Genomic DNA, 25,772 nt, shown 5'->3' on the forward strand with positions numbered 1-25,772 from the left:
TGCCTAGAGTTGGCGGGCACTGGACACGGGGTCCTATTATACTTGGCCTGTCTCGTCAACTCTCAAGAAATCTTGGTAACGCCGTGCCACTTGGCCCGGCCAAGGTGGTTCGTCGTGACTCTTGGGGCCTTGGGCACAAGACCCAAGACGACTGTAGGCGCTCACGAGTCGTCTTGGTCAGCCTTGGGTGGTCAGTAACTTCTCCCAGACGTGGACCTCTGAGCACCACGCCGTTCTGCTAAATCTCACTGGGCCTGGCGAAGTCCATCACAGCTGCAAACAACAGTGTGGAGCCCTCACAGCCAATATCGACAGCAACAGCGCTCAATGCTTGTTGACATATTCGTGTGCTTGTTTCAATGGCAATTTGAAATACGCCGGCGGGAACATGGGCCCAGGTTTGACGCTACGGGCGCGGGAGCTAGACATGCATGGAGCCGCAGCGTGCCTATTCTCCGCTGGGGAAAAATGCCCCGGTTCCACACCGGCGACACGGCTCTCGACTTTGCACATGCTTCAACGCCTTGGCGGGCCGTCGATCATCGTCCCAGCATGGAGCCGACCCAATATTCTCGCCCTTGCGGTCCACAATTGGCCGTCGCCGCCGCCCTCTCAGGCTCTTTCAACCTCAGTCACGGCTGACGGGCCCTGGACTTCAGCCCAGCCAGCCCAATGGCGATCAAGGATGCTGGACAGAGGTAAAACCTACCCGTCTCCTGCCGCTCCGCCCACACCCCACGAATACCTCTGCGTGACCTTGCCGCTATACCTGCCGTTCCTGTCCAGGCCGTGCGTCGAAACATGTACCAACGGGTACCAACCTGGTAACCACCCCTGGCCACTACCGGGAATATCGTTGGAAACACTCTGGGGCTCAACACTGAGCATTGCACTTGCAGCTTCATCGCCATGCTTATCTGGGACCAAGTGCTTCAAGATGGCCGTGGCATCTCAACATTGAACCGTAGTTCATGTTTCTATTCTCATCTTCCATGGCAGGTTGAGCCTTGACCTGCAGGATCGCCGGCTTCAATCATCGGCTCGCCTTACCATACCAAGTCGTCCATATTGCCGGACACGCAGCGCCTGGGTTACAAGAGCATTAAAACACTCAAACACCCGGCTGATTGATTGTGCCAAGGTCGATGATACTCTTCTGCACTACGGACTTGTTCTCGTCTGTTCTGATGTTTGGAAGTTCGTGATATTTCATTCCTTTCTTTCGTCCTTTTGTATTTATTTCTTTCGACGTCGGGATTGAATCCCTCTCGTCTGTTTCCTCATTTTCACCCTTTTTTGCTTCTCAGTCGCCGGACGGCTTTTCTTTCCTAAATACTCAATTCTGAGCCTGGTGTATCAGCTAGTCCAGGTGACCGAATACATCGAAAATGGCTGAGGAAATGGCAAACATGAAGCCCGCTTGCGGCAGTGGCGAGGAGGTGGGAGAGTACGATCTGCCATTGCACGTCGTGGCCCTCTGTACGTATAAGATTGAGCACCAACATGGGTTAAATCGCTGGGCTAACACAACGGAACAGTCTTGGTCATGGGCTTCTCATGCCTTGGTACGAATTCATGGAGCCCCTGGGGAGCGATAGACTCAGTATACTGACGCAGACGTGCAGGAGCGGGCTTTCCCGTCGTGGCGAAGAAGGTCAAGTGGATGAAGATTCCACCCAAGGTGTTTTTTGCATGCAAGCATTTCGGAACAGGTGTCTTGATCGCAACAGCATTCGTTCACGTATGTAGTAGCTGGTCACGGTGTCTAAGTAATTCGTCAACACGCCCGCTGACTGGTCACCATAGCTGTTGCCCACGGCGTTCTCCAGCTTGATGGATCCATGCCTTCCAGATTTCTTCACGGACATTTACCCGCCAATCACCGGTGTCATCATGATGGCTGCGTTGTTTGCTCTCTTCGTTATTGAGATGACTCTGAACCACAAGATGGGTGGTCAGGCTCACTCTCACGGTGGAAACTTCGGTACCACTGCGCCGCCGCCGCCGAACATGACTCCCGAGCGCCCTCCCCGATACAACCACCAGAGCTACGAGACCGATGTGTCCTTCGAGAAGAAGGTCCAGCAGCAAGTCTTTGCCGACCAGGAGAGATTCGAGCGCCTGCAGCCCAACCCCTTCGGTGACGATGCCTCGGAGCTGGCTGCGCGATCCGAGATGCCCCCGTGGTTTGTTGTCTTCTACGAGCAGTATGTCCGCCAACGCATGGAGATGGTCAACATCCTCAAGGGCCAGCAGCCTCAGGTCTCCGTCCAGCCCGCGTACAACGTCTCCGAGGCCCCCAAGCCCGCTGTCGGCCTCATCGACTCACCTTACATTGACGTCGAGACTGGCCTGCCCGTCGATGAGATGACGTACAAGAAGATGTCTATGAACATCACCCTGCTCGAGGGTGGTATCTTGTTCCACTCTGTCTTCGTCGGCATGACTGTTTCGATCACCATTGAAGGCTTCATCATCCTCCTGATTGCCATCCTGTTCCACCAAATGTTCGAGGGTCTCGGTCTTGGTACCCGTATCGCTGCTGTTCCTTATGCCAAGGGTAGCATCCGCCCCTGGGTTTTGGTCTTTGCTTTCGGAACCACCGCGCCCATCGGACAGGCTATCGGTCTCATCACTCGCAACAGCTACGATCCCAACAGCGCTTTCGGTTTGATCATTGTTGGTGTCTTCAACGCTATGTATGTTTCCTTCCCCTAGGTTCATTTTAAAGTGAAGGTTCCATATCTAACAGTATCTCATAGTTCCTCTGGTCTTTTGCTATACGCAGCCACTGTCGATCTTTTGGCTGAGGACTTCCTTTCTGAGGAAGCTCAACACACGCTCACTAAGAAGGACAAGATCACTGCCTTCTGTTATGTCCTTTTGGGAGGTATGTGTCTATCGACATCAAATGTTTCGGGAAGGAAACGGCTGACATGTGTTTTCAGCTACTGGCATGTCTATCGTTGGTGCTTTTGCCTAGATGCACATCCTGCCAGTACCGAATCGAGCGAGGTCATTCGACGCATTGCAACCCGGAAGATCGAAAAGCCGGCTTCGCTCAAAGTGTCAAGCCCCGACGTCCGCCAAACTGAGATCCATCGCCTAAGATCGTTGGGCGCCTCCTTCCATGGCCATGAGAAGTTGGAGGGGTGCCTCCGAACGGTACCATGGCGGATCAAGCGGGGAACAAACCAGTCCCTCGTTTTACACCAGAATCTGTACGAGCGCATCACACGGCTTTGGCTTTTTCTCTGCTTTTTTCAAGCAATCAAACGGAATGATGTTTTAACCTCTCTTTCCGTTTCCAGATCAGAGCAGAGAGCGGGGCAGGCGCAGACAGAAACACAGACAAAGAAAATCCCACACACTCGTTTACCAATCTCCTGGCGGACCTTGCCTCCACTCGCCGCGAGGGGACGGTGTGTGGTGCCTGTATCATTTCACTGGTGAAGACGGGAGGAGACCATCACTGTCAGTCTCGAGAAAATTGGGCGCGGTGCGCACCTGGGAACTGGCATGAGACGAAGACCGATCTATTTTCCTTTTATTTCTTTAGTACTTGCTGGTTCACGGTTCACGGCCCGGGCGTCAGAGCGGACAGAGAACGACTTCTAATTTCTCGTCTCCTGGAGGATAAGAAATTAGTGTATTATAATAGGAAAGTAGATAGATACTACTACGGAGATCAGATCAAAACAAAATGCCACAAAATCGTCGAAAAAGAAACCAACCGATCAATAGTTCTTATTCTCTTAGTATTAATGACAATCATCTATACGCTTAAAATAGTGCTAGTCCACATACGACGACTAGTGAGGCCGCAGCAGCTCTTGGTCAAAACACAACGGTTCCTGGGTGGTCTGCCAAATCCCCTCTTATTCCGTTTGCGGACTCCGGAATACCCTCCAAATGATGCCCACCGAGCGAGAGCGAGAATAGCGCAGGCTCGGTCACTACTGAGGAACGAGGTTGAGATGGGACGGGATCGTCATGGGCAACCAGAATATCACCGCATTTGACAGCTGATGCGAAGTGGGAGGAAAACGAACGAGCGGACAATGTTCAGCCAAACCTACTGCAGGGGCCAGGGAGGGCAAAGAACTGGCCAACTCCCCTGCTAAACGGACTAGTACCTTTTCGGGAGACATGTTAATAGTTTACCCATTTCGGGCGACCACACGGGCAGTGCGTGGTATCGTCTGAACGACTTGAGCCTCGTCCCCTCCCCCTCGTATCCCTCCTTGTGCCTACAAGTCGCTGGGAGGGAGGGACCATGCGCAGGGTGATTGGCGAACACCCAAGACAGCAGGCCGGGGGCCTGGGAGCAGAGAGAGATGGGACCGGACTGCTCCGCCAGTTGCGGTGGTAGAAAGGGGGAGGGTGCAAGGCGGCTCTGCGCTGAAACCCGAGGGGTGTCAGGGATCTACACGGGATGATGGGAGACCGGACGAGGTTGTGGTGGTGGCGGCTTGGAGGGTGGCGGGCGGGAAGGGCTGGAAACTAGCGTAGGTAGGGTTGCGTGGACCAATGTAAATATTTTGACTTTTGGGGCTGACGCCTCGATGGGCACCTCCCTGAAGAAGAAAGTTGACATCGTGCGGGAACTAAGGGGGGCGCGACGGTAACGTGTAAGGCATGACGGCCGCGGCTTAGGCTGATGCCGGCGTGGTGGGCGGGTAGGGTGCGGACCGTCGGTGGGTGCTTGAGAAATTCTCCGAAGTGTATACACAGTTTACTACTATGAAGGGGCGCCGGTATAGACACGTGCGAATTATTTCATGGGTCGGTCAGACATTGATTGTGAGGCGAAGCCAGTGTGTCGGCTTGCTGCGGAAACAACATATGGTAGATGTATCATCGTAGATGAGACAGCCTGGGAGAGATTGCGCCTCACCGAATAGGGAGTGAGAGAAGCAAATGTACGGAGTGTCAGTCCTACAACACTCGCACGAGAACCCACAGCGTCTCGGATCGAGCCGAGTCAAGTATCTGGTATAAGCCACTAGGAGGATCCACACGGCAGTTGGCAAGAACCAAAAAAGAAGTAGAGGGGGAAGAAGGCTTGAAAATGATGCACGTGACAGATCAGATAAGATGAAAGAGAGATGACGACGAGGGAAGGGGCTGGGAGAGTCTCTCTCTCTCGCAAGGTACTGTACAAGCAACCGTTGACGATCCGGGGTGGCGCCCCTGTCAAGTTCCAACATCAGACAGAAACACCCAAGAAGAGAGAGAGCGAGCTTGTTTTAGCCCTGTGTTATCGAGAGCGAGAGCGAGCCCCACAGCTCGCTCTCGCAAGAGCAAGGCGAGCCGATGTTTGGCGTGTGTGATTTGCCCCGGCGGCCAACGAACCAGTAGATCAGGTTCGCAGGCGCTCACTCGCTCGCTCGATCGACCAAACATGAGCAGTGGAGTGGTTTTGGAAACCTCGAGGCAGTTTCGCAAGGGCGCACGCATGGCGACACTGCGGTAGCAGCTTGAGCTGGTTTTGTCATCGCCCTTCTGGAAACAGGAAGAGAAAACTGGGTACGTGCTGGAATGATACACTGAGCCGCAGCAGCGCGCAGCAGTGGGTAAAGCTTAGCTCCATGTCATTTCTGCGCAATCATGTGCAGGAGGCAAAGACACAAAGAGGCACATGCATGCATGCATGCAGCTGCAGTGCGTGCGTTGGGGTACCTGCGCGAGGTCACAATCCGTGTGTGTGTCTCGCGTATCTTGCATGCGTGTCTTGGGCCACCTCTGGACATTGTGCGTCTTTCATTGAACGTCGTTGCATCGCCCCCAAAGGTTAACGGCCTGCTGCCGAAGGGCAACTCAATCGCGGCGGCCAACTCTCGATGGCATTGCCTACGGCTTGGCCGTTCACCAAGACCGTGCCTGGGCAGCTTTGATATAAAAACAATTGATTCGGCTTCAAATTGACGACAAGCGCGCATTATCACATAGATTTGCATGATGCGCATCTTTATTTATGCCCACGACCGCCGACGGGTGGTGTGGCAAGGACGAGACATGGCGACGTGTCGCTCTCGGCGCGATGCTGCCCAGACCTGCGAAGCCTGCGATTAATTGCAATGAGGTCAACGACGCCAGGTCTGAGGGATCCTGAGCGACACCGAGAAGGGCGTCATTGTGTTGCCGGATTCAGCGTCTCCCCTTGTGGCGGGTTCGTGGCGACGGTGCGGATGACATTGTACCTTTGTGGAAGCCAGTTGCAGCGTCTGATCCATGGGCTGGGAAAGAGGCCGATTGTATACCGACTCCGGATCCGGCTTTGTGGCTGTCGTTTGGCCAAATGGATGTGGGTGAACGCAGACGGCACATGGCTGTAGTTGGCCGCACAAAGGAGTGGGCGCCGGATATTGAGGCAAGGCAGAGGAGCACTCCAGGCGGGAACAATGAAGAGACCAGCCTTGACTTCGCGAGTCCACGCAGACAACAGAATACGGCCTCTCGCTTTTGCTTTGATTGCCCCCGGAAAGTCGCAATTGACGTTTATGCCACGACGCTGACACTGACAAGCGCCTCAGCACGTTACTGCCCCAACCAGCAAACATGGCACCCATCACACAGGAGAGGCATGGCTACAGAATCGAGAAAAAGCTCGATGACAACACCTACGTTGTCAGGCGCGAGTCCGACAATGAGCAGTTCCTCGGCAACAAGTGGGACGCCAGCACGGTCGATCCGGCCTTCAATGACCTGCTGGAGCGCGGCACCAAGGGGGCGCTCGGCAGCCTGCTGAACCACCCCAACCTGATCAACTACACCGACACGGTGGCGGACAATGTGGTGTGCGGACGAGGGACGACGACGACGACGGTGTCGGCGCAGCGGGTGATTCTGTGGGACTTTTGCGACGCGGGCACGCTACAGAACCTCCTCAAACAGCACCCGGTGGTGCCCAAGACGGCGGCGCCGGACAGCCAGGTGGTGACGCAGTTCCTGCCTGAGGGCCTGTGCTGGCACGTCTTGCTGAGCGTCCTGAGGGCGCTGTCGTGGCTGCACGAGGGCCACCGCGACGACACGCGGATCGAGGCGCCGAGCGGGCGGCGGCGGCAGCACGACTGGTTCTCGGACCCGGACTGGCTGCCGATCCTGCACAGGGACATCCGGCCCGACAACATCTTCTTCCAGCACCCCAAGGGCACCGAGACGTACGGGCTCTGCAAGCTGGGCAACTACAGCTCGTGCGCCGTGTCGGGCCACGTCAACAGCAACTTTGTCGGGCAGGTGGTCAGCGCCACCAGGGGCGACGAGAGCCTGAACACGATGCGCGCACACCTGTACACGCAAGACCTGTCCACCGTCAACGAGGTAAGTCGGGCCAGCCAGGTCGGACAAGTGTTGTTGGGCGTAGTGGGCTGACCAAGTCGGGCGAGCAGAACCAGCGGCCGTACACCAAGGCCACGGAGCTCTTCCAGCTGGGGCGGATTGTGTACCAGATGATGTCGACAAGGCCTGTGCCGGACCCGGACGACAAACGCGGGCCGACGTTCGACCCGCAAGGCGACATCAACCCACTGCTATACTCGGACTGCCTGAAGAACACGGTGCGAAGGCTGCTGTCGAGCTACCGCGGGACGTGCAACAGCGCCGACGATCTCACGTCGACCGTCTACTCCGGGGCGCGGGGGGCATACCTGGGCTGGAAGGCCGGCACGGACGACGGGAAGCTGCACCGCGACCTCGTGGACGACGGCTGGCGGCGGCAGGTCAACGCCGACGAGAGGATCCGGCGAGACGAGGAGCTGCTGGCGGCCCAGCGCCAGCTGAGCTCCCACCGCTGGACCATGGAGCATCTGGAGCCGCAGCCCAGGGAGGCGGTGCCCGCTGTTCTCCCGCCGCCGTTCCCTGCGGTACCTTACGGGCAGAAGTGAGTCTTAAAAGGCCGAGGAAGCCTCTGGTGGTGATGCTTAAGGTGGTGTGAGAGCAGGCTTTTTGGCTTACGTAGATGGATACCACACACGCTACGTAGCGCATCGTCTCCACACCCAGGTACCCAGGTACTCGGGTAGGTACAGGGGTACCAATTTCCCTAGGTACCTACCTAGGTAGATAGGGCACTAGTCTAGTACCCTGCAGGCAGTTGAGCTTAATCCGACGTGTGGTCTCATTCCAAGAGCCGATGACTGTCACCCAACAACGCCCATCATCTTCTTCTCAGTCCAGTCCCAAATCCTCGCTCCGCCCCGTCTCACCACCCTCACTTGACATGACTGTATTGCCCTGTCCTTGTCGTCGCACTGCCTTTCTGCCGCCCAAAAGCTTCCATTTCAACCGAAAGTGTCCGGCGTCCCAACCCGCAAACCACCCACAGTAGCTTAGCTGTAGCTCCGAGCTCGATAGATCCGCGTCATCGCGTCATCCCGTCCTCCCTCCTACTCCCGTCCAGCCTACATCGACGCCGAAAGAGCATCGAACTCGCTCCTGGCCTCCAAGGCGACCAGACATGGCGCAACTCCGCCCACCGCCGCTCCTCCTGACGAAGCGCCTGACCTCCTTCCTCCAGCTCAACCTCTCCCCACAAATAACGACCCTCCTTCTCCTCAGCCCAGACGGCAAGCTGCTGGCCTACGCCTCCCAGCCGCCCATCCCCGTCGCCACCCTGCGCACCCACGGCACCGTCGCAGCGAGCCTGTACACAATCCACAGCAATGGCGCCGACCAAGATACCATAGACGCCGCCCTGCCACCCGGCAGCAGGGCCAGGAGGACAAGTCGTGGCAGCAGCAGCAGCAGGAGCGAGGGCCCACTGGCGGTGACGATACAGCTCGAGAGCGGAACGGTGCTGGTCATACGGCGCCTGAGGTGCGGGATGCTCTTCGTGTGCATGGGCCCGCCGGCGGGTCAGGACGCGCAGGGGAGCAGGCCGGGGACGCAACACCAGCAGCACCAGCAGCACCAGCAGCACCAGCAGCACCAGCAGCAGGGCGGCCTCCACGCCCAGGCGCAGGGAGGCCAAGCAGCACAACAACCACCAACATCACAACCAAGTCTACAGCCCCAAGCAGCAGCAGACGACACATCAGCCGGCGGCGCAAACGGCCACACGCCCACGTCGAGCCCCCCACCGGCGCAGACGACAGCGACAACCCCGGCGACAGCACAGCCGTCGTCGTCCGCACAGCCACTGGGCTCCCCGCCGGAGACGGCCAGCATCCGCAGCGCCGGCACGGGCGCGTCCGCCACCAGCACCAGCTCGGCCGTCTTCGGCGCCGGGACCGCCGGCGTCGTGGCCACCCGCCGGCACGCGGAGGAGCTGGCGCGGTGGCTGGACGACAAGCTGGGCGCGCTGGACGTGCCGGACGACGGGCTGACGGGGGTGGTGGGGTGAGGGGAGCTGAGGTGAGGTGAGGTGAGGCGTACTTGGGGTCTGCCACGATTCTGGGATTGCTCGGTTGTTTGCAGGGGATAAGCCATCCTGGGACGAGGACGAAGCGTGGGCTTTTAGTCAGGCAGGAGGAAATGAGACCAGTCCATGCCCTCCGACCAAGAAGCAGGACGGCCGGAGTCAAGCACAGCTGGCCGGCTGTCGGCGTGTTTGGCACTGTGTTTGCCCGTCCGCGAAAACGAGCCAGTTCGATGGGCGCTGTTCGCGGAGGTTAGCCCGTCGAGATCGGAGGACAGGGAAACATGGTGGCGAGGAATCCTCGCAGATCTTTCATGCCGAAGCAGACGGCTCAACTACGATAGCGTGCACGCGTCACGAAACGCCAACCCATTTGTCGACGAAGAGACCAGACAGCGCGTCGTGGCATGGGCAGGAAACATAGACATGGGCACGTATGTCACAAAACGACCAATGCTGGTCGTTGCCCCCATGTTTGTAGGAATAGGACGTCTGAATACATAGTCCACGTACAATCCGCCTCCATTGAGGGCGGCGATGAAGGGACGAGCCGCCTTCCCGGGGGCGCACTAGATTAACACCCCTTTATAATGCTAATTACATATGTAAAGCGTCATTGATCTCGCCTCTTGCGCCTCCGTCGCGCCGAGTCAGTTCCGACTGAACCCCAAAGTGTGGGCAACTCCTTTCCCTGCGAACGCCAGTTGAATGCTGTGTGGATTCATGACCTCTCCCCAAGAAATGGGGAGGGTGAGAGGAACCAAAATGAAATCGTGGTCGTGCGTGTCCTTTTCTCTCGTCGTGACGAGCCGTAGTCAATAGAGTCAGCAGTCTGGCATGATATCCTGCCAGCAATGCCAGCCCTGCCTTTGTGCCCGCCTGCTTGCCTTCCTGGCCAGGCCATGTGTCTGCCTCACTCGATACTCAGCCTCGTGATGCCATCGTTGGTGTCCACCATGCCCTGGAAACCTATCCTGCCCTTGGCCCGCGCCTTATCGCCGCTGCCACCGTTGCCGCTTCCGCTGGTCTCGCTGTTGGGCGTGTCGTTCCTCCCGCCACGGTCACCTCCGCCCCCGTTGCTGCCAGGCCTCGAGCCCCACGGCGCGTGCTGCATAGGGCTCTGCATGATGGGCGAGCCCTGGACGCTCATGCCGGGCGACACGGCGCGGCGCTTGAAGCTCACCGGGTCGAGGTCGTCGTCACGGCGGCGCTTCGTCAGCCGGCGCGTGACGTCTGCCACTGAGGGCGGCAACGGCTGCTCGGTCGTTGGCATGGAGGAGGACCCGCTGGGCTGGGGCGTGTCGTTGCCGGAGCTGGGCGTCGTGGTCATGGGAAACATGAAGCCGCCGTTGCCGCCCCCTGGTCCGGAGTTTGCAAAGGGAGAATCCATGTTCATGTCGTCGAGGCTCATCCCGGAAGAGGACCCGCGAGGTGGGCCTGGGGGTGGTGGAGTCGTCCTCGAGCCGCCCACGCTGCTCGTCTCCGAGAAGTTCTCCCAGAACACCTTCCCTTTCGAGTTCCTGTGGGCTTGGTGCTTGAAGCTGCTCGAGAGACCCAGCGCATTCGAGTCCACCATCATCGCATCCTCGACTGCGTCCTCGAGCGAGTCCTGGATGGGCATGTTGGGGCTTGACTGCGTCGTCGCAGTCACTGACGCCGGCTGCGGGGTCTGGCGAGGAGGGTCGAAGTCGATGTCCTCACGCACCTGACGGATGACCTCTGATTCGCGTCGGAACTCGGACTCGACGGGTGCGCCCTCTTCGGCGAGTGCAGCTTTTATGCGGGCGAAATTTTTGGACTTCGGCTGTTCACATGTCAGTCAATTGAAAGAGGGAAATGGCAGGCAAGCCAGCAATGAAGCGAGGTATGCATACCAGGAGATTGCTTCGCCGGGTCACGGCGCGCCTCACGACCCTGTTCTGAGGATCGGCGCCGGGGCCCAGCACGCCATCCACATTCACACCCGTTTTGGGACTGTCTTCACTGTCACTCCCTGCAATGTTCAATTGGTTGGCTGCCCAACTGATGCTCTCGCGACGGGCGTGGGATGAACTCATTTCCTTGGCCATGTTGCCGTAGGGTACTGGGTTTGTAGGAGGGGACTTGGAGAGGACGGTGGCTGCTGATGGGGTTGGGGGGCAACCCATGCTGAAAGGGCCGCGTTCTTTCTTCTTTGCCTGTTTGCGAGGCCGCTGTCGCTGTTGGAAGGACAAGAGGCTGTTGACAGCTGGCGACCCCGCCCCCGCTGGCCAACCAGAGGCTGCTTGTGACGCGTGTGGGTTGCTCTTAATGACCTGCGGCGTCATCAAGTAGGGCTCGTCCATGTCCTCGTCCATGATGTCGTCCTCGTCGGAGCTTGTAGAGGAGTCGGAGACTATGTTGGCGGCGCTGCCCAGGGAACTGGAGATATGGAAGCGCTCCTGGTTGCCCATCATAGACCACAGTGAGTTGGAGGTCTGCTCTGGTGCGCCGGAATCGCCGGGCCTCCTGCTCGGTATGTTCATGGCCCTCCCGCCGACCGTGGGCGAGGAATCGGGCGAAGACTGCTCTGCGATGGTGGTATGGTGGAGGCTGGTGGCGGCACGGGAGAAGTCGAGGCCTCTGGAGCGGCGGGGCAGGATGTTGGTGGGCGAGGAGTAGATCTGGGAGTGGTCGAGCTTGGGAGACAATGGGGCGGGCTTTGAGCCGGACGGATTGAACTGCTGATTGTGCTGTTGCTGTTGCTGATTGCTGTGGTGCTGTGGTTGTTGCTGAGAGGGAGGGGTCGACGCTTGCGGTGGCATCTGCAAGGAGAGGCCGCGCATGGGGAAGTCTGACCGGTGAGGAGTGACAGGAGGGGCCAGGGGCGCGGAGGGCGAGGTCGAGCTGGAAAAGGAGTCGCGCAGAGGCAGCGAGATGGTGCTGTCGTCCTTTGAGGTCCGCCGGGCCGCGTCGGCGAGCTGGGCCGGGGTGAACTTCTGAGGGGTGCGGCCGCCGTCGGACAGCGAGCGCATGTGGTGTCTCCCACCCGGGGTCCTGCCAACTGCGACTTCTTCGGGGCCGACATGGCTGTCAATATCCACGTCGCCATCGGCTTCGCCGTCGTCTCCCACATCCATCACGGCGACCTCGTCATACTCCACAACGGGCGTGTGTGGCAGGTGCGGCCGGTGGGCCATGCCGGAACGGAGCTGGGGACACGCTCGCTGCGTGTCAGAGCCCCTCTTTGCAAGGAGGATCAGGGTCTGTATATCCGGATGGTGCTGGCGCCGCCTGTGACGAGTGGTCTGGTGGGAAAATTGAAAGACTGGGTGCTACAGGTACGTCGACATCATTTCTAGAGGGAAAATGAGTCCTACATGGCCGGTATGAGCTCCTGTGCAGATGTGAAGGGTTGGGTAATTGGGCAGATGTCCCGGTTCACAAGAGAAACATGGCAGGGAAACCAGACTACAGTGCCGCCATGCAGAAGACCACATGGACTAGCCTACCGGGGGCCCCTGCAGGCAGACTAGTAATTGGTCCCAATGAGAATGGAGATGGAGAGGGTGATGAGGAGAAGGCACAGTCCAAGTCCCGGTGCCGAGATGGGCCTGGCCAATGGCTCGGCCGTGTGCAATCTCCGCAAGCCCGTCCCCTGGTCCTTGTCCTAGCTGTCACTTAAGCCACCCCGGCCTGCAGCAGCCATCGGGGAATTCCCGAGTTTGCTCACGATCAAACTGCATATCACCATCTTGTCCTCCTCTGTCTTCCTCGATGTCAGACCAGCCTGTCCTTTGTACCTCACCAGCTCTTCCCCAACAGAGCCTGGTTGTGTGCAGAGTCGTATTGTATCCCGGTACCCTCGGGTACGGAAAACCATTGACAGGCCAGTCCAGTCTCGGAACACCATTGTAATCGAGCATGACATGCATGCTCAAGTCTCCATTGGCTCGACTCAGCATCTTGTCTCATACACAACAGCAGCCCGAATAGCCCATGTCACAAAGACATGGCAATGGGCAAGACCATGGGCCGTGCGACCCAGGTCTCAGACCATGGTGCCGCTTGAGAGAGTAGCCTAGTCATGGCGTGGCTCTCAAGTCCTGGTGAGCGGAACACGAGCAACCGCTTGAGCCTCACTTCTTTTCAACTGCATGTAATTCTTGCAAGCCAGCTGGCCACCGCCCAAGTCAGAGCATCCTGCTTGTGTTGTCTCGGAGACAGCACAACACAGCAACACGCAGTATGATGCGAAGGACAGTCAGTGCTCCAGCCTGGGGTAGAGTAAGCCCCACTGCCAATTGCTACTCATACCCCCAGATCAGATCGTATCAGGATCCAGCACGCATCAGGCAGGGCCCGCTGGTCGTCACAAATCCCGATCCGGGCTCCGAGGCGGAAAAGGTCCGCGATGAGGCACTCCGAGGGCTGGAGACAGGGGGTGACCGGAATAACAGAGAGCAGCCATGACAGCCCCAAGTAAAGATCGGAGGCTGTTCTTTGAGGAAATGCCAGAGTGCAGAGCTGGCCACAAACGTTGGGACATTGGTGGATGCTACACGTATACACCTCCAGACAGCTGCGAGGCTGCTATGATTTGGTTGGCGGAGACTGGTTCGAAGAATTCTCCCAACGGAGCCAATTCCGACGAGGAGACAGCTGGTGGCTGAAGGTAAGTGTTGTTCTGAAAGACCATCTCGTGTTTTGCTTTTTTTGCTTTTTTTTTGGCGTTTGCTCTGCCGCTCACCAATCTCAATAGCACAACTGACAACTGCGCGAGTGGAATGCTCCGTCTGTTATTCCCGACGTCTTCCCCGACTATCACAAGCTTGGCCGCCTGAGGCGTATCTAATCTTCGTGGCTATCGATAAGCCCCACTGCGGCAGCCCCACCAAGCAGACAGCCCCCCGAGCAGACAGCCCCCCGTACCCCGCCATTCAATGCGTCGAACTTCTCATCAAGGTTGTTGGAGAATAATCTGCGGTTGACAAATTTGCTGCTCCTGCAGACTCGACTTACATCTCGCCAGCAGCCACGTCTCCACGCCGTCAACTGAAACTGCAATCGGCAAAATGTCTTTCGACACGTACCAGACCCCATTGGGCTCCCGATATGCCTCCAAGGAGATGCTCCAGCTGTTCTCGGCCCGCTCCAGGGCCAGCACCTGGCGCCAGCTCTGGCTCTGGCTGGCCGAGGCTGAGCAGGCGCTGGGCATCGACCAGATCACGCCCGAGGCGATCGAGCAGCTGCGTGCCAAGCTCATAATCAGCGATGAGGCCTTTGAGGTCGCCAAGGAGGAGGAGAAGCGTCGCCGCCACGATGTCATGTACTAAACCCCTTCCCACCTTTCGGCTTTACCCTTTTGGTTGTCTCGAGCATTTGTCGATGAGTGATCTGGAGGTCTATTTCCCCTGTGGAAGGTCCAGGGAGAGCTCTGTCTGCAAAGCAAGCAGCTCACAGGCGGGAATCTCTGCTGACACCAGAGACAGGGCTCACGTCCATGCATACGGGCAAGATGCACCCGCAGCCGCCGGAATCATCCATCTGGGCGCGACAAGTTGTTTTGTGACGGACAACGCCGAGCTCATCTTCATACAGAAGGGACTGAAGCTGCTTCTCCCCCGTCTAGCCAAGGTCATTTCCAACCTCAGCCAGTTCGCCCTGAAGTACAAGGACATGCCCACCCTCGCCTACACTCACTATCAGGCTGCCCAGCCCCACACTGTCGGCAAGAGGGCTGCCCAGTGGACCCAGGACCTGATGCTGGACCTCCGCAACCTCACCCGTGCTCTCGAGGATCTCGAGTTCCGAGGTATGCCCTAGGACCGCCCAGGCGGCATCCTGCATCTCTTGCGTGCACACCCAGCAACTAACACCACGAATAGGCGCCATGGGTACGACTGGAACCCAGGCTTCCTTCATGGAGATCTTCCACGGGGACGGCGACAAGATTGACCGCCTTAATGAGATCCTCTGCGAGAAGGCTGGCTTCCCTTCCACCTACTCCGTCTCCACCCAGACGTATACGCGCAAGGTCGACCTGAATGTCGCCCAGGCCCTTGCAGGAGTTGGTGCCACTGCTCAGCGGATTTGTACCGATATCCGCCACTTGGCCAACCTGAAGGAGATCGAGGAGTAAGTCTATCACACCTTGATCCTGCGTGAATCGTGTTTAATACCTGGACTGAGGCCAATGCACTCATAAGGAATGAGGATAAACCAAAATTGCTAACGAGAAATTCGATAGACCTTTTGAGAAGGACCAAATTGGTAAGAACATTTCAAACTTGCACGGACTCTGGCAATTCCCAGTCTAGGCCATCTGGCCAGCTGCGTCTCGTTGGTTGCACTCAGATCACGCTCCAATATCCGGGCTGCAGACAGAGAGCGTCCCACTTCCCCCATGTTTCTTGTGGTGCAGCGTTTTTTGGAGACTGACCCCAGTTTCTGTAGGATCCTCAGCAATGGCGTACAAGAGAAACCCAATGAGGTCGGAGCGCATCTGCTCTCTTGGTCGCAAGCTCGGCTCCATTACCACTCCTTTCGTGGAGACATATACAACACAATGGTTCGAGCGGACGCTTGATGACTCTGCCGTAAGTGACCTCGCCAATATCTTTGCACTTACCAGAAGACTGCGAGTGCAACCTCTCAGTTGCAACAGACCAAGAACGCCAATAGAGGTCGCTCGCACACGCCTTCTCGTCATGTGCAATCAAAATCATGTGCTGACAGCGTCAGATCCGCCGAATCGATATTCCAGAGGCGTTCCTTCTGGCCGATGCCATCCTACTCAGCATGGACAACGTCACAAACGGTCTCGTCGTATACCCTGCGGTCGTCCGCGCCAACCTGATGAAGGAGCTCCCATTCATGGCAACCGAAAACATCATCATGAAGATGGTCGCCAAGGGTGCCTCCCGCCAGGAGTGCCACGAGGAGATCCGCGTCCTAAGCCACCAGGCCTCCCAGGTCGTCAAGGGCGAGGGCAAGCCCAACGACCTCATCGAACGGATTCGCAACACTGCATACTTTGCCCCTGTCCACGACATCCTCGACGAGGTCCTCGACCCTGCCTTGTACGTCGGCCGCTCCGCCGTCATTGTCGAGCGCTTCGTCGCCAAGGCGCAACAGGCTCTTGTCCCCTATGCCGACTACCTCGGCAATGCCGAGACTGCCCAGCTGTCTGTCTAAGGCAGGACAAAGGGCACCAGCATTTGTATATGGGGAAATGAGTATCCTTGTGGGACTCCGTCTCCGGCGTTCAGGACGGAAAAAATATCGTATAGGATATAGATGTTCTCACAAAATGCATGCATCTACGGTCATATCAAAACAGATGAGAAGGCTGAGGGTTTTACCCAGTCGAACACCATGACTTCACAGCCATCGGGGCCAAGAGAATGCATGTCCTTAGTTCTGATACATCCAAACGCCCAATTTGCTGATGAGTATCATTGCTTTCGATCTAGTCTAAACTCACGAATGCTATTGGACTCTAGTTCTTGGTACCAAAGGCCTTGTCAAATCCAACCAGGGAGAAGCGATAATGCACCTTGTTCTCTTTGACCCGCTCCACGGCTTCCTTGCACCCCTCCTCAGAGATGTCGATTGTTTCGACCCACGGTCGGATGTTCTTATCGGCCGCCAGCTGCAGCATCGCCTCCATCTCCTGGTGGTTGCCAAGGTGGCTACCAGTGAGCTTCGCAGCGTTGCCAGCGAAGTTGAAGGCCAGCAGTTCAGGCAACGGCTCGTCAGGCAGGCCGACCATATGGAACTCGCCGCCGACGCGCAGCGTCGACAGGTACGACTTCAGGTCGAACGTGTGGGTCATGTCGCTGCAGTTGAGGATGAAGTCAAACGCGAACGCCCACGGCTCCGCCCAGTTCTTGCCCGTCGTCACGATCGCCTCCTTGGCGCCCAGCTTGCGGATGTCGCCGACCTTGCTCTCCGAGTGCGTCAGGGCGTACGTTTCCGCGCCAAGCGCCACGCTCCACTGGATCCCCAGGTGGCCCAGCCCGCCTATCCCGCAGACGGCCACCTTCTTGCCCGGTCCGATACCCGCGCGCACCAGGGGCGAGTAGGTCGTGATACCGGCGCAGAGCAGCGGCGCGGCGTCCGCGGGGGCCAGGGCATCTGGGATCTTGAAGGTGTAGTACTCGTGGGCGCGGATGTGCGAGGCGTACCCGCCGTGGGCTTGGCCGCCGCTTGCCTCCTCTGGGTACTGAGAGTTGTATGTATCCTTGAGTAGAACAGAGGGTGTCAGTATGGACTTGGTGTCACGGAAACAAATGCGTGCGTAGACAGTAGGTTCAACTCACAACCAGGTGCGGGCAGTAGTTCTCGTTCGCGGTCTTGCACTGGGGGCACTTGAGGCACGACCAGACCTGGGCGCCGACACCAACACGGTCACCCTCCTTGATGCCGGACCTGACTGCCTTGCCGACCTTGACGGCCTTGCCAACCACCTCGTGGCCGACGCATAGGGGGCCTTTGTAGTCGCCCCAGCCGCCCGTGATGGTGTGAACGTCCGAGCCGCATACACCGCACGCCTCGATCTGGACGTCCACATCATTATCACCGAACGGCTTCGGCGTCAGCTCCTGTTTCTCGAACTTGTTCCACGTCTTGGGGCCTGCGACGCAGAAGCCCTCGAAGGTCTCAGGGTATCCCATCTTGAATGCGATAGGCGGGGTTTCGGCCTTTTCAGCGCTTAGAATTGTGAATGAGCCTGGAGGGTGGGTCAAAGCTTGTCTCTGCTTATTACATGAAGACTGGCATGGACTCAGAACAGAAGTATACGCGTACAAACCTGCCGTACCACAGATTGCTTATTATAATTGACCGTTGAATCGTGCCTCTGTGCCACAGCAACGGGCTATATCATGACGTCGAGAACCTCATGAAAAAAAAAACGGCGGCCGTTCTCCCTTAACCACAGCTAATTTAGTGGGTGCCGCTTCTGGGCCATTTCACCTTACCACTTACAGATGGCAGCGTAGAGACGGATTGAGCAGAGTCGGATAGTCTATGACGCTGGGTTTGGTTCTAGAACAGAGCCATAGCTAAAGAAGCAATAGACTATATTCGGGATCGAAGATGCAGTCATGACGGCTGGATGATCCCGTCCAGTCCTGCGCCGTTTAGCATGAGCCGGACCATATTGTCCGGCGCCGTTGGGCCTGGCTGTGGTCCAGTTCGTAGCGGGTAGACTATGGATGGGATTCGCAAAAAAAATATCGATCAACTGCACATGGCTTTTGTGATAAAAGGGCGTTGGATGGATCCGCCTGGCCGATCGGGATGTACCGAGCGTAGATATTCGCCACCCCTGTCCATGTCCCTCAATTGACGTCACCACCGTTTTGGCGGGGTTCGGCGATTAGATAGAAGCCCCAGGAAATGGAGGGAGTGTGCTTGAGGTACCTGAGCGAGCTTTTTTGAGGGGCTACTTTCTTCCTGCAGCATCTCACACTTGACCCAATTACTGCGAACATAATTGTCAACTTCTCTAGATGAACTCTGTCCGAGCACTGCAAAGACTAAGACTGCAAGCTTCTCTCTTTGCAAAATCAGCCGCAAAGCCAGGTGAATTTGGCCCTCCCCTGTTCAGAGCAATTGACAAGCCGGCACCTGGTCTGACCCCTCTTCTCTCTGCGAAGCCATCTTGGAAACGAAAGCAGCCCCGAGGCTATTCGCAACAATGGCGGCAGCTACCGATACTAAGAACTACAAGTTCAACCACTCGATGTATGTACGAGAACTCTGTGTGAATAAGCCATGAGACGTGGTCCTGACGAAAAATCCAATCTAGGATTCGGGTGAAGGACCCGAAGGAGTCTGGTAAGTTGACGGCTGCAGAACCCGTGTAGGGTTGTCAGCTGACAGCGTACTCCCACTCCAGTCAAGTTCTACGAGTTCCTGGGTATGAAGGTCATCAAGAAGGCGGAATTCCCCGAGGCAAAGTTTGATCTGTACTTCTTGGGCTACGACGGCCCCGGCGCCGTATCCCACGGGAAACATGTGACCGACAGGGAGGGGATCATCGAGCTCACACATAACTACGGCACGGAGAATGATCCCGAGTACAAGGTCAACACTGGCAATGCAGAGCCTCATCGTGGCTTTGGACATACCTGCATCAGTGTTGTATGTATCATGCTGGCCGTGCTCTACTAATCCGGGGTTCTCATAGCTAATCATCGTGCCAGGACAACATCCAAGCCGCCTGTCAACGACTGGAGGATGCCGGTTACAAATTCCAAAAGAAACTTACGGATGGTCGCATGAAGCATATTGCTTTTGCACTTGACCCTGATGGGTACTGGGTTGAGATCATTGGACGCAAGCCCATCGAAGAGACCGAGAACGTTAAGGAGACGGACATTGGAACATACAGAATGAACCACACGATGATCCGAGTCAAGGACGCAGAGAAGTCACTCAAATTCTACCAAGAAGTGCTGGGCATGTCTCTCCTGCGCGAGGCAGGCAACCCCTCGGCCGGCTTCACCTTGTATTTCCTCGGGTACCCAGGCGAGCAGGGCCTGCCAAAGGACGGCAAGACGGCCGACCGCGAGGGTCTGCTGGAGCTGACCTGGAACCACGGGACGGAGAAGGACGAGGGCTTCAGCTACCACAACGGCAACGACCAGCCCCAAGGCTTCGGCCACATTTGCGTCACGGTTGACGACGTCAACAAGGCCTGCGACCGGTTCGAGAGCCTGAACGTCAACTGGAAGAAGCGGCTCACAGACGGGCGGATGAAGAATGTGGCTTTCGTCCTTGACCCGGACAACTACTGGGTCGAGATCGTTGAGAATGGGGATCTGTAGGAGGGTATAGATATCCTTCTGCTGCATGGAAGAACCTCGCGCGGCCAAGAGAGGGGGATATCTCGCGATGAGCTGTCGTTCCTGTACATAACAAGCTGCGGTTTCTGGTCACATACTGAGATGACAGCCTGTCAAGAAAGCAATTACCAGCTTGAATGATCACCTTATTGCGGAATGCTTTTTCTCCAAGATCTTGGAATTAAAGACTTTTTGGTTATGTCCCAGAATTGATCTACATATTTGTTCACTTAGACACCTACCAGTCATCCCCGGTTGCCGCCCGCCTCCGCTCCCATTTCCGCTGACTGCACGCCCCTGCCTGTGTGATTTGAACATCCACTTGCAGCAACCTCCTACGGTCCCAATTGAACGTGACTGGAGCTGAACAACCTACCAATGTGTGCTTCTATTGCGCCTCGATCCGGTGAACTTCCACTGCAGCCAGAAAGCTGTCCCCGCACCAACATGCAACCCCGTCAGCCATGACACAACCAGCCCCCGTCGAGCCTCCCGTTCTGATAATCGGCGCCGGCGTCGCCGGGCTCACGCTCGCACAAGGACTGCGCCTTCGTTCCGTCCCCTTCCGCATCTTCGAGCGCCATGCACGATCGCACATCAAGCAGGGCCACCGCTTCCGCATCTCGAAAGACGGCCAGGCCGCCCTCAACAGCGTCCTGTCACCGCAGCTCCAGGACCTGCTCGGGCGCACCGCAGCTGGGAGATACCGCTTCGCGCCACGGTACGTAGATGCCCGGAACCTCGACTTTGCCACGCCTGAGCCGGTGGACCCCGCGGGCTCGATGCCTGTGGACAGGACCTGGTTTCGCATGCTCGCGTCTCTCGAGCTCCACGATGCCATTTGCTACGAGAAGGAGTTCTGCTCCTACGAGATCGTGGATGGGCTGGTTGAGGTCAAGTTCACTGATGGCTCGGTTGTGCGTGGGCGGCTCCTTGTTGGCGCAGATGGGATCAAGAGCCGCGTGCGGAAACAGCTCCAGCCAGATCGCAACCTGCTCGACCTGGAGCGCTGGGTCATGTGGGGTCGAACGCCAATGACGGAAGACTTGAAAAGGGCTCTTGGGTCGCCAGATCTGTTGAGCTGGTGCATGTGTCTGGATCATCAGTCTAATGTGCAGATAGTTGTCGAGCCGGTGACGTGGTCGAGGAGCGTGCGCGTCGAGTCGGGAGGCAAGCTGCCAGACTTTGCCGACTACGTGTACTGGGTTGTCTGCACTGCGTCGTCGCAATACGCAGAGCGCTTGCCGAGGACGGTCGAGGAGAGGAAACTGTACCTGGCGCGGGTGTCAGAGACCTGGCATCCTGCCCTGAAGCACCTGCTTGATTCCGCTGCGCACGAACTATCCGCCTGCGTTCCCATCCTGTCGAGCAAGCCAGACATCCAAATGTGCCCTGCAGGTCAGACTGGCAGGGCCACGCTGATCGGCGATGCTGCACATCCAATGAGCCCCATGGGTGGCTCCGGTGGGGATACGGCCATTCGAAATGCTGCAGATTTGGCACACACACTTGCTGAAGAGGGTGTCACCGAGAGCAGTATCATGGGTTTCGAGGAGAGGATGGAAGCGAGGGCAAAGGAGAAGATTGAGCATTCGTTCAGAGGTGGGCACAAGTTCTGGCGCGGGAAGGAATGTACCGAGTACAACGAAGTCGACTTTTGAAGGGGCGTTGCGTTCAGAGGACAGAATTTTGAATTCATATGCGGACGCTCACTAACGTATTGTACTTCATTAGACTGAAGAAGGAAGGAGTCTCACAGCCCTTGGAGACTCTTGTCAATTCACAGAATAGCACTATGGACGGCAACCAGCGTCCTGGGGTGTCCACTTGAGCTCCCAGTGCTTATTTGTCTGCTTTCAAGTCCCACAGCTCGATGCCCTGGGCACTAGTTGCGGAGCAAAGATGCCCTTCTTCGTGCCCTCTTCGTGTCGAACTGTCGGCTCTGGGTGCAGACTTTGACCCCGGAGATTACTCTAGGTTATACATGTAATTGTCCAACGAAAGGAAACATGACACACTTTCCGGCTCGGACCCATCAGAGCAAAAAGGTTTACACAGCAGGGGAAGAGCGAGAGCTGAGCTGACCGGGAAAAACACTGAGGGGGAGAAAGACCTGGCCAGAGTTACCTTGTGCACAGCTACTCGTCAACGATCTGGGGAATCGGAGGCGGAGTGGTCTGCTGTCCTTCATTCTACTTATTGTTCCAAACCGTATTCAGAAGTTGCGCGTGGTTCCAAAATCCTCTGCAGTTCAGCTTCGCTTCGAGACTACGCGCAGTCCGGAGTATGTGTGTGCAAACCAAACCTTGGAAGTCTTCAACCTTCCTGAAGGCATTCTCGTCCGGCGCCATATAAATGTGGTTGTGAAGCTTTCTATTGTCTTTGCCAATTTTCGTGATGCTGGGGGTGATCCATGAATTTGAAGATCTGGGATCACGTACCAAATCTTGACTGCGTCCATTCTTTTCCACGTCCAGATCATTTTGCCAAAGGGCCTACGGATCTAACGACCTTTGGACTTCATTAATGGCTTGGAGAACCAATCAAGGGAATAATGACCGCCGGATGGGTAGAAACGGCGTCCAAAGTCGTTGGTAAGTTTCGAAGAGCCTCAGGCCCCTAATCATGTACCGTGTTGTGACCCAAGACGAGGGTTATGTATAATGAAGCGAGAAGGAACCTGGAGTAAGAAGTTTTGGACCAGATCAACCGCTTTCTATTCTCAAGTGCTTGGCTTACATCTCTGAGGTCACGACCTAGATTCCATGTGCTAGCCGTTCCACCTCAGCCACTATACCACCGAGGTGACTATATTCATGTGGCAGCTTGGTATTCCAGAAATTGTTTCACCGCCCCAGGGAAGCGATACTTGACAGTCCGAGCGATGGATTGTCGCCCGATGAAAAAGAAGGATGTCGGCAGAGGATGTTCCTGACAAGCAGAGACCAGACGAATAGCGTCCTTGTACTCCTTCAGGGTATCCAGGTAACAGTCGATCTCCTGCCCCCGCGCCCTCCCCACGACAGCCAGCACCACTGCAGCACATCAGCCTGAAAGGGCCCGGCCGCGTTTCAAAGGGCCCTGCCTTGCATTAACTAGTGCCCCGTGGGGAAACCGGCTTAGGGAGCCTAAAGAGCTGGGGAAGTGATCTGAGTGACAAGGAGGGGGGTAGATCCCCCGCAGCCGTCCCTCGCATCCCCCAAAAGGTTGCTTCCGGGAGCATGGGGGTGCCACGCCCGAAGTGTCTCGGCCGCCGATTGAGTTGCGGGTGGAAACGCACGTTCACGCATTCCCAGCGCTTCCTATAGGCTCCCCTCACTTGGACGCGGGCGGCTTGCCTCGTCGCTTGGGGGAAGTGTTAGATGATGTTATTGCTCATCCGTGCACGCCGTTGCATGTGGCGCTCAGTAAGTCAAGGCAAGGTAACGGTAGCCTCCTTCGTGAAGACGGATAGTTCTTCTCTTCTCACTCCTCCATTATCCTTCTTCTCCTTCCCAGGTTGCTCTTCTATGCCATTGGGCATTGAATCGAACCTGCCGACAAGCTGTCTGCTGTCTACTGTGTATACAACAGGCCTGTGTGAAGCTTCTCTGACGCTCCGACCTCAACATAAAACATAACCCACACGTTGTCCCAACACCATATCTAGCATGGCACCATCCGCAACAGGACACGCGAACGGCGCGGTGCCCCGCATCCTCGTTCCGGAGAAGGTCTCGCCAGACGGGCTCTCGCTGCTGCAGGACGCGCACTTCGAGGTTGACGTGCGCCCGGGCCTGGCGCCCGCGGACCTCCTGTCGCTGATCCCGTCATACCAGGCCCTCATCGTCCGCTCCGAGACAAAGGTCACGGCGGAGGTGCTCGCCACGGCGGGCAAGCTCCGGGTCGTGGCGCGGGCGGGTGTGGGCGTCGACAATATCGACGTGGAGGCCGCGACGGCGCACGGCATCATTGTGGTTAACTCGCCGGCGGGTAATATCGTCGCGGCTGCGGAGCACACCATCGCGCTGCTCCTGGCCACGGCGCGCAACGTGGGTAGGGCGGACACGGGTGTCAAGAGCGGTAAGTGGGAGCGGGGCAAGCTCGTGGGCGTCGAGGTAGCGCGCAAGGTACTGGGCATCGTGGGGCTGGGCAAGGTGGGCATGAAGGTCGCCCGCATGGCGATCGGTCTGGGGATGAAGGTTGTGGGCGTCGACCCGTACATGAGCGCAGACGTCGCGCGGCAGAACGGGGTGGAGACGGTGGGCTCGCTCGAGGAGATGCTGCCGCAGGTTGATTTCCTGACCATCCACACGCCCCTGATCGCCAGCACGCTGAACCTGCTGGGCGAGAAGGAGTTCCAGTCGATGAAGAAGACGGCGAGGGTGCTCAACGTCGCGAGGGGCGGCATCTACAACGAGGAGGCGCTCGTCATGGCGCTGGACGAGGGGTGGATCGCCGGCGCCGGCATCGACGTCTTCACGAGCGAGCCCCCGAAGCCTGGCTCGACGGCGGAGAAGCTCTCGCAGCACCCCAAGTGCGTCGCGACACCGCACCTGGGCGCATCGACGGTCGAGGCGCAGGAGAACGTCTCGCTGGACGTGTGCACGCAGGTGGTCGAGGTGCTGCGCGGCGGCCTGCCCACGGCGGCTGTGAATGCGCCGCTGATCCTGCCGGAGGAGTACCGCAAGCTGCAGCCGTACGTGCGGCTGGTGGAGCGGATGGGCGGGCTGTACACTCAGCACTTCGTGGGCCGGCGCGGCGGCATGATCGGCGGGCGGAAATTCGAGCTGCGGTATCAGGGCGAGCTGGCGGGCGTGTCCAACACACGGCCGCTGTACGCTGCGCTCGTCAAGGGCCTGACCAGCAGCATCAGTGATAGCGGCGGCCGGGACGTCAACATCGTCAACGCGGGGCTGATCGCCAAGGACAAGGGCATCGCCATCAACGAGACGCACGCGCGCGAGGGCGGCAGGGAGGAGCTGGTGTACGCGTCGCTGGTGACGCTGCGGTCGTCGCAGAACGGCGGCGGTCCGGGACAAGACGACGACGCGGAGCAGGTGATCGAGGGCTACGTGAGCGGGACGGAGGTGCAGATCAGCCGGCTGGACCGGTTCACCTGCAGCTTCGCGCCCGAGGGCACGCTGCTGGTGCTGCACAACTACGACGAGCCGGGCAAGGTTGGCAACGTGGGTATGATCCTGGGCCGGTTTGGAATTAATGTTACGTTCATGCAGGTGGCGGCGCTGGACAAGAAGGCTGCTGTGCCGACGGCGGCCGGAGACGGCACTGCGGGGGTGAAGAAGAGGAAGGGGGGCAATGAGGCGTTGATGATCCTCGGGGTGGACGGGGAGGTCACCAAGGAGGTGCTCGAGGACCTGGGACGGGCCGAGGGCATCCTGGATGTCAACCTCGTGAGGCTCTGAGAGTGGTGCATCTTTAGATCTGGTCTTGTGTGTCCAAGACGATCATAGATAGAGGAGACTATGCCATTTTACTGATGATTTGAGAGTATGGTTGAGATGCGGAATAACAATTTTCAGGGCCACATTAGTGTTCCCTTTCCATGCGCGGTCTTGTCTTGTTCTCTCTATCTATTACGCCTGGCTGACCAACTCACC

General features: G+C 57.6%; 9 protein-coding genes across 9 annotated transcripts; 7 read left to right on the top strand and 2 right to left on the bottom strand.

The window, feature by feature from the left end:
* Positions 1–1,388: 1,388 nt before the first annotated feature.
* On the top strand, positions 1,389–2,983 carry INS49_008743 (uncharacterized protein; the record flags this gene model as incomplete). The annotated part of the gene is made up of 6 exons (XM_043169482.1): positions 1,389–1,479; positions 1,539–1,565; positions 1,626–1,741; positions 1,807–2,699; positions 2,763–2,890; positions 2,949–2,983. 6 exons carry the CDS (start codon positions 1,389–1,391, stop codon positions 2,981–2,983), a joined length of 1,290 nt encoding a protein of 429 aa, XP_043027162.1.
* A 3,578-nt stretch (positions 2,984–6,561) lies between these two features.
* INS49_008744 (uncharacterized protein) lies at positions 6,562–7,886 on the top strand (the record flags this gene model as incomplete). Its single annotated transcript, XM_043169483.1, has 2 exons — positions 6,562–7,323; positions 7,380–7,886. 2 exons carry the CDS (start codon positions 6,562–6,564, stop codon positions 7,884–7,886), a joined length of 1,269 nt encoding a protein of 422 aa, XP_043027163.1.
* A 572-nt stretch (positions 7,887–8,458) lies between these two features.
* On the top strand, positions 8,459–9,343 carry INS49_008745 (uncharacterized protein; the record flags this gene model as incomplete). The annotated part of the gene is made up of 1 exon (XM_043169484.1): positions 8,459–9,343. The coding sequence occupies one exon, from the start codon at positions 8,459–8,461 to the stop codon at positions 9,341–9,343; it is 885 nt and encodes a 294-aa protein (XP_043027164.1).
* Positions 9,344–10,271: 928 nt separating this feature from the next.
* On the bottom strand, positions 10,272–12,516 carry INS49_008746 (uncharacterized protein; the record flags this gene model as incomplete). Its single annotated transcript, XM_043169485.1, has 2 exons — positions 10,272–11,162; positions 11,233–12,516. The coding sequence occupies 2 exons, from the start codon at positions 12,514–12,516 to the stop codon at positions 10,272–10,274; spliced, it is 2,175 nt and encodes a 724-aa protein (XP_043027165.1).
* A 1,875-nt stretch (positions 12,517–14,391) lies between these two features.
* Positions 14,392–16,513, top strand: INS49_008747 (uncharacterized protein; the record flags this gene model as incomplete). The annotated part of the gene is made up of 6 exons (XM_043169486.1): positions 14,392–14,645; positions 14,809–15,131; positions 15,205–15,454; positions 15,567–15,589; positions 15,773–15,915; positions 16,061–16,513. 6 exons carry the CDS (start codon positions 14,392–14,394, stop codon positions 16,511–16,513), a joined length of 1,446 nt encoding a protein of 481 aa, XP_043027166.1.
* A 304-nt stretch (positions 16,514–16,817) lies between these two features.
* Positions 16,818–17,994, bottom strand: INS49_008748 (uncharacterized protein; the record flags this gene model as incomplete). Its single annotated transcript, XM_043169487.1, has 2 exons — positions 16,818–17,561; positions 17,641–17,994. The coding sequence occupies 2 exons, from the start codon at positions 17,992–17,994 to the stop codon at positions 16,818–16,820; spliced, it is 1,098 nt and encodes a 365-aa protein (XP_043027167.1).
* Positions 17,995–19,022: 1,028 nt separating this feature from the next.
* On the top strand, positions 19,023–20,154 carry INS49_008749 (uncharacterized protein; the record flags this gene model as incomplete). Its single annotated transcript, XM_043169488.1, has 4 exons — positions 19,023–19,069; positions 19,134–19,162; positions 19,224–19,468; positions 19,531–20,154. 4 exons carry the CDS (start codon positions 19,023–19,025, stop codon positions 20,152–20,154), a joined length of 945 nt encoding a protein of 314 aa, XP_043027168.1.
* A 482-nt stretch (positions 20,155–20,636) lies between these two features.
* Positions 20,637–21,833, top strand: INS49_008750 (uncharacterized protein; the record flags this gene model as incomplete). Its single annotated transcript, XM_043169489.1, has 1 exon — positions 20,637–21,833. One exon carries the CDS (start codon positions 20,637–20,639, stop codon positions 21,831–21,833), a length of 1,197 nt encoding a protein of 398 aa, XP_043027169.1.
* A 1,989-nt stretch (positions 21,834–23,822) lies between these two features.
* On the top strand, positions 23,823–25,577 carry INS49_008751 (uncharacterized protein; the record flags this gene model as incomplete). The annotated part of the gene is made up of 1 exon (XM_043169490.1): positions 23,823–25,577. The coding sequence occupies one exon, from the start codon at positions 23,823–23,825 to the stop codon at positions 25,575–25,577; it is 1,755 nt and encodes a 584-aa protein (XP_043027170.1).
* Between the last annotated feature and the right edge of the window lie 195 nt (positions 25,578–25,772).

The sequence above is a fragment of the Diaporthe citri genome, assembly GCF_014595645.1.
Source record: "Diaporthe citri strain NFHF-8-4 chromosome Unknown scaffold_3, whole genome shotgun sequence".
NCBI lineage: Eukaryota > Fungi > Ascomycota > Sordariomycetes > Diaporthales > Diaporthaceae > Diaporthe > Diaporthe citri.